Raw genomic sequence first — 7,742 nt, forward strand, 5'->3', positions numbered from 1 at the left:
ACTAGCTCTTGTAGACCAGGCTGGTCTCGAACTCACAGAGATCCGCCTGCCTCTGCCTCCCGAGTGCTGGGATTACAGGCGTGCGCCACCACCGCCCGGCAGTATTAAGTAATTTTAAATGACATATTTTACCTTTGTTTTACAGCAGTTGTCACAAGAAACATCTGGGTATTTCTTACAAAAATCAGGGTTAAATCCTTTCTCACCAAAGTAAGCCAAAAGCTGTATTCTTCTGCATTCTGCTATATTTTCACAGTAATGGACCATGCTATATAAATTATTGAAGTGAGTCTCCTTCGTATGAGAGTTTCCATCTTTTTCCACTAAAAGAGATGAAGAACAGAACAAAAAAATTTTTTTCCCAGTTTCTTTCAAGACAGGGTTTCTCTGTGTAGCCCAGGCTGTCCCAGAACTCATTCTGTAGACCAGGCTAGCCTCAAACTCAGAGATCTGCTTGCCTCTGCCTCTGAATGTTGAAATTAAAGGTGTGCATCACCACTGTCTGGCCCAATGTAAAAGTTTTATAGTGAAAAACCAAAGAATATAAAAGTAATATTTTTTTATTGACTCATATAACTTACTTTTTGTTTGGTTTTGGAGATAAGGTCTTGCTATGGCTAGATGAGCTTTAAATATCCCTGCTAAATCAGTTTTCTGTGTGCTAGGACAGCAGACATGAGCCACTGTGCTCTGCTAGATTTAAATACGAAATAAGAAAAAGACTATTATCAACACAGTGTCAATGACATCCTTCTACACTGCAGCTCACTGGATGCTGAAGTTCATGTCTCATGGTTTTAATTTTATAGGAATGTTGGATTTCTTCTTCCTCTTCTTCTGGCAAAGTCTCATACTGTACCCCAAGATGGCCTTGAAACTGAAATTCTCCTGTCTCAGCCTCCAAAATACTGAGATTACTGGCATAAGTTATTTCACCCTATACTGTTTAATTTTCCTTTTTTAAAACTGAATTTTCTTTATATCTTTATCATCCCCAATGACAGAGATTTGTTTTACACTTTCTCTCTAGGTAAATATGTGCCGAGCTGCGAATCTAGAGGAAGCAGGCAGTCCTATAGCTGAACTCCTACTGAAACTAGGGCTTCTAAAACTGTGGTCAAGAATCCAGAGGACTCTAGGGGGCTCAGAGACAGGATGTCCTAAATTTAAGGGAAATAGCAATAACTACATCTGTTGAACACCACCCAAACTAGTTATCTGAGGTAGTTCATGATTTAACATCGCATTATATTATACTTCTGGGGAAGTCACGGCTCCGTCAAGTTGGAATTTTTGAAGGTGCTGTGATAAAATGAGCAGCACACAAAAACAAACGTGACAACATGAAGGTACACACCTGTGACCCCAGCTGGGGAGGCAGGAGGGCTGAGTATGATACACACCTAGGTTACAAAGCAAGACACTATCTCAAACAAGACAGGACTGGCCTTTTATTCTAGCACTCAGGTGGGAGAGGCAGACAGATTTCTGTAAGTTTAAGGTCAGCCTGGTCTATAGTGAGTTCTAGGTCAGCCAGAGATACATAGTGAGACCCTGTCTCCATCCAATAGCCACCATGACCCAACAAAAAGCCCCAAGGACTGGGGATGTAGTTCAGTGGTAGAGCTCCTGCAAGGTCCTGGGTTTCATCCCTAGCATGTCCTACACAAGCTCACAGAAAACAGAAACTAGGAGTGGTAGTAACTTATTTGATTCCAAGGTTTAAAACGAGACATGGGGCTGGTGAGATGGCTGAGTAGGGCAAAGGTGCTTGTTGTTAAGCCTGATGACCTGGGCTCAATTCCTGCAACCCACACGGTGAAAGGAAAGAACCAACTCATGTAAGTTGTCCTTTACCACCGCACACGCGCGTGTGCATGCACACATGTGTACACACACAGAAAATCTATTAAAATGAAAAAAAACCCCACTGGTGTATATTTTCCATTAATAGGCAAACATAGTTACTTACGAATAAAATTACTATTTTCCTTCCAGTTTTGAGCACTATTTTTTCAAACGGTTGCTAGGATACCAGGATTTAAATACTTATTAAATGACTTTTGCTTAACAATACAAATGTTTTAGAGTTCTGAAAGGTCGTATCTTGATGCACTTATTTTAAGTTGAAAATATCACACATGGGACACTGTACTTAATGCACCTAAACGACTGAACATAGCAGACCGTAAACTGCTATTGACCCTTGTGGTTGTAAGGCGGACGTCAAGCTAAGGCTGCTAATACCCCACAAGAGAAGACCAGACTGTATTTTGCTAGCTCATAAAAACCTCAGCATTAGGGGCTCGGGTGAAGGTCCAGTGGTTAAGAGCACTTGCTCTCTTGCAGAGGATGTGGGTTTGGTTCTCAGCAACTATATGGCAGGCCATAATTGGCTATAACTCTAGTTCCAGGGATTCTGGTGCCCTCTTCAGATTTTCATTGGTACCAGGCACATAAGTGGTGCACATATACATTCAGGGATTTACACATACACATAAAATAAAAGTAGAACTCCCCCAAGTCTCCCCATTCCAAAACTAAAAACTCAAAGCATGGCTCAATTGAAAGCATAAACCTATCATAAGGATGAACTCAGGCAAGCCACCATCAACAGAAGACTGCTTCTCCAGGTTTTGTTTAAAAACACAAATCAGCAACACGAATGTGAACAGCACACTGCTCTCTAGCTCTGCGTCTCATTTCTTCTAGTGCTGTGGTAAAGACAGAATGAGCTGAGTGGCGACAAAGCACTGAAAACAGCATGCAGAGCTGGCTTGGCGGCTCACCGCTGCAACCACAGCACTGAAGAGGCTGAGGCACGGGGATCACAAATTCTAGGCCAACCTGGGGTACAAAATGAGACCATATCTCAAAAGAAAAATCAAGAAAAAAACCCCAACAAACAAACACGGCAAGTGCATACGTGAAGTGCACATGCATCAGGGCCAGTCTGTTCCCTGAAGCTATGAACCTACTTGTGGCTCACTTCTTTTCACAGGAGCAACTGTAAGTTCAAAGCCAGCTCTCATGAATAAGAAAGATAATAAAGGTGACAGAGTCCCAGTGTAGCCAGTGCCATTTCCCATGCTCAGTATCTGTGCCAGAGGAAATGACAGCAGTCTCAAAAACAAAGGAGTAGGATTACAAAACATAGTTAACTACTTCAACAGGAAAAAAAGGTACACAAATGATAAAATTATAAAATACAGATTCATTTGACCTACTAAGACAGTTGAAATTTATCCTCTATACAGAATTCTACAAATGCTGAAAGACCTTTGTACAAGACTGTCCAGCACTATAAGGTGATAACAAAATAATAACTTAAGTATCTATTAAGGAGATTGCTTTAGTAAACCCCAAATAACAAGACTATGTAATTGGAACAATTTACAATATACCTACGTGAGTCTATAATTGTATTTACATTTATTTTTAAAATGACATTCATTTATGTGTATACATGCACACACACATACAAATATGTGCATCTATGTACATGTGCTAGCTCAACATGTGTGAAAGCCAGAGGACAATTTTTTGGGGAACTGAACCCAGGTTACCAAGCTTGGTGGCAAGCATCTAACCATTGAGACATCTTGCAGACCACCATTTATATTTGAAAACACATGCATCTGGGAAAGGGGAATACCAAATACAATATGCTGCCAGCCTCTAATGGAAAAGGCACAAACTGAAGAGGGCTGCTGCACAGGGGTTGCTTCTATTGCCCCTTCTTTCCTTCTGCTTGCTTCTTCTGAGACAGACCAACCTCGTAATCAACTCCTAGGTCAAACAACAATCCTACCTCAGCTTCCCTAATGAGACCCAGCCATATGCTTCTATACTTGGCTTTCCCCCAACTAACCCTTAAACTGGGTCATAGTACAAGAATTCATTATTTTCTCTTATCTATCTATCTATCTATCTATCTATCTATCTATCTATCTATCTATCTATCTATCTATCTATCTATCTATCTGGAAATGGTGTTGGGTCTAGGAGGGTATAAAAGAGGTCACTACCTGGAGGCTCAGCCTGCCTGGTCTGGAAATGCTCTGCTTTGTGCTTGCCAGTGTCACCTGACTTTACCAAATAGGTATGCAGTACCTTCAAAATGAGCTAAAATAAACGTTACAATATGTATTAAAAGCCTTTATCTTTCTATGACTATTTAATGAAAACAGGATCCAAACACTGTAACACGGGCAGAGGTGCATGGCTTACTCATTATAAGTCTCTTCAGTCTAGTTACATCGTGGTAGGTGTAGAAAAGCACGCAGTGAGATATTTCCCCATCTCTTCCAGCTCGCCCGGACTCTTGGTAGTAACCCTCCACAGATTTAGGGAGAGATGCATGAATCACAAATCGCACGTCAGGTTTGTCAATTCCCATTCCAAATGCAATTGTTGCACAGATAACCTGGTTTGAAAATAAAAGCCTATTAGACTCATTGGTATTACCATGAACAAGGTGAGATTTTCATATTGATAACTTGCAACTCTACTCAGATCCAAGAAGGTAAAGAGATGTTTAGGGTACCAGAATCTTCCTGTGTGCCTTGGTATTACCATCTGAAAGACCCAGAACAAACTGCAATCAGCCCTTTGTGTGCTGACTGTTTGCCCTCTGTTTCTGTAAGGGTTGTGTGGTGGGTGCTGCTAACATAGCCATGACATCCAAGTTAAGGTACATAAGCAATGTGCTGAGCTCCTGGGTGGTCTTCCCGTGAATTAGGAACAGTGACATTCTCGTCTACTCTGGTGCTTATATCAGCCTTCCACATGGTGCCACGTGATCATACACTAACTTACTTTTCAAAGTAAAAGCTTATGAAATTTTAACCGTTTTAATCTAATTTAACTTAGATAAAAGCCTTAAGCTGCTTATACAAAAACAAAACAAAACAACAAAACCCATAAAAACAAAACAGAAAGGCCAGGGATTGTCTTCTTTGGCCCATACAGATTATTTAGTGGAAGCTTAGGCAATAGTTAATATGGAATGTGACAAAATTGTTTTCAAGAGTATCTATTTCAAGATCTGGAGAGACGGTTCAGTTGTGAAAGATTATAACCTGAGCTTGCAGAGAACCAGAGCTCAGTTTCCAGCAACCATGCTGAGCAGCTCACAAATGCCTAGAAACCCCAAGAGCTCCAATACCCTCTTCTGGCTTTTGTGGTTATCCGCACTCACGCACACGGGTTTTAAAACAAATTAAGCCGGGCTTTGCAAGCAGCACTACGACCCCTGTAACTCTAGCTCCAGGGCATCCAGCACTTCTTCTGGACTGAAGCACCTGCATTCACATGTGCACATTCTGTCCCCCACCCCCATCCATATATACAGTTAAAAACAGAAAATAAATCTTAAAAGATATCTCTTTTGCTGAAAATCTGTGAGTTATTTGACCAAGGCCAAAATATTGTATTTTCAGGCAAAATTAATTATACAAATAAGGCTGTCTTTTTTTAGCATTCAAAAAATGACTTGCTATTGCAAGAACAGCATTTCAAAAGTGACAGAAATATCCAGCAGTCATACTAAGGCTCATGACATGATTTTGCCGTTATGACTGAAAGAGGAACTACAAACCACACGCACAGGGTCAGCAAATCAGGATATTACCAGCACGGGATGTATTCAAGGTTACTCATCCATCTAAACTTAAGGCTCTTTGATTAAAAGGAAATGTCCCCGGAAAGAGAAAGTTTACTGCGGCCTCTAATGAAGGAAAGCTGGCAAAAGGCTGTGCGTGTGAGAGGTGCTGGCCCCAGCTCCGCCAGAGTGACCTGCAGCTTCTGTGAGGTGCCCCTCTCAGTGTTAGGTGGGTACACGGCTGTGAAGCACATGGTACAGGTCACCAGGAAGCCAAACGATGCCAACTCTTTCTGAAAGCCCTCTTCCTTTGGCCAGTCTCAGTTTCTCCATAACATCCTCTAGGGATTCACTGCAGCTCACATTCACTGTCAGTCTTCCTTTATGACAAAAACAAGCTCAGGGCCACCAAGCCTGATGATGTAAGTTCATACCTGGGTCCCACACTGTGGGAGGAAAGAACAGTCTCCTGAAAGTTGTCTCTGACCTTCACACAACATGTAGCACACACACACCACACACCCCTTATAAAACAAACAGAAAACAAAGCTAGGTAAGAGGTGGAGGCAGGAGAATTGCCCTGAGTTCAAGGCTGGTCTCAATGACATAGTAAGAACCTGTTTCAAAAAACAAAGCAGAAACTGTATTATCTACAGACAAAGCTACTGATCCACCATGGAGTGTTTGCTGACTTCTGCAAGCATCACCTGACAGCCATCCTGGTTGATCCACTTGTTCTGCACCTCGTCCCTGGCAGAATCACTGAGGCCCGCATGGTAAGCCAGAGCAGCCAGACCATCTCTTTGTAAGGTGTCCGCCATTGTGTCGCACTCCCTCCTGGAGAGGCAGTAAATTATCCCCGAGTCATCTGCCAAAGAAGCCAGAGTGAGTTGAGGGAGCAGGGCTTTTCACTTAAGAACACATCTACACCATGGTCTTAAAACACAGTGCCCTGTACACAGAGCTTTGCTGTGTCACACAGAAGAGCTCAAGCAAGGGATTCATTAACACAGGAAATAAGACTGAGCTTGTAACCCTGTTCCTGCAAGGCAACCTGGACTAATCCTGGGCTGTCCTGCACCAACTCAACCATGGGGAGCTACCTTGATAGGAATTTTGTAGAAACATGGCACAATTATCAAGAGCCTGATAAATACCCTTTGACTCAGTTTCCTTCTAGGAAGCTAACCTAGGAAATAAAATGGTCAAGGACTTAGGCCAAAAGTTTTGGAATGAAAGCTTAATAGGAAACATATGGGGATAATTAAGATAAAGAATTATGAAATAAACACACTATAACTATTAAAAGTTCTTTCTAAGTTTACAAAGTCATGGGGAAATGATCAAGATGTTGAAAATGTATTACATGGAAAATGGTTATGAACATCAGAATCTCATTTTACTTAACATAACTCAAAGGCAAACACACTTGGGAGAAGACACTAAAACAAAGGGCTGTGTTATTCATACACTGATAGACACCAGAGAAAAAGACACTGAAACCAAGAATTATAATGTAGGTGTGTAGGAGGCATATTTAATATATTTTTTGCTAAGGTTTATTGTTACGGAACCAAATGAGATTTCAAAATTATAATATTCCCCACAAATAGCAAGTTGGTGCTATCACAATGCAAGAAGAAATGTTTAATATGCAAGTTTATATATTCTATTGTAGTTCAGTATATATATAAAAGACTTAAAATCTAGACTTTTAGACATAAGTAATTACCTGACTGTACTCACATGGGTGATGCTTTCTGATCCATTCTAGGCAATCAAACGCTACCTTTTTGGGCTTCTTTGGTAACACATAGTACTTCAGATTGTGTCTGTTAAAGCTCATGCTGAACCTGAAAGATCCAAACATAACACTTAAGTATCATGAGAAAATACAGCTGCACCCACTGTCATAACTGAATGTTTCTCACCCAAAGTACTTCCCCCAATGCCATGGCATTAGGAGGTGGGGCCTTAGGGAGGTAATCAGGTGGGGAGGGTAGAGTCACCAAGGAGATTAGGTCCTTATAAAAACAGAGGGGCTGGCCGGGTGGTGGTGGCGCACGCCTTTAATCCCAGCACTCGGGAGGCAGAGGCAGGCAGATCTCTGTGAGTTTGAGGCCAGCCTGGTCTACAAGAG

General features: G+C 41.6%; 1 protein-coding gene across 1 annotated transcript in view; it reads right to left on the bottom strand.

Moving 5' to 3' along the window:
• The window catches only part of Blm (BLM RecQ like helicase), an 81,959-nt gene that overhangs the window by 15,652 nt on the left and 58,565 nt on the right, over nucleotides 1-7,742 (bottom strand). Inside the window, exons 13-16 of the mRNA XM_026784232.1 lie at nucleotides 7,349-7,455; nucleotides 6,310-6,470; nucleotides 4,231-4,426; nucleotides 133-323 (exon numbers count right to left, since the gene is read on the bottom strand). Of these exons, the coding sequence (XP_026640033.1) occupies nucleotides 133-323; nucleotides 4,231-4,426; nucleotides 6,310-6,470; nucleotides 7,349-7,455 (655 nt within the window). The remainder of the gene's footprint in view (nucleotides 1-132; nucleotides 324-4,230; nucleotides 4,427-6,309; nucleotides 6,471-7,348; nucleotides 7,456-7,742) is intronic.

This window comes from Microtus ochrogaster, chromosome 22, assembly GCF_000317375.1.
Source record: "Microtus ochrogaster isolate Prairie Vole_2 chromosome 22, MicOch1.0, whole genome shotgun sequence".
Lineage (NCBI taxonomy): Eukaryota > Metazoa > Chordata > Mammalia > Rodentia > Cricetidae > Microtus > Microtus ochrogaster.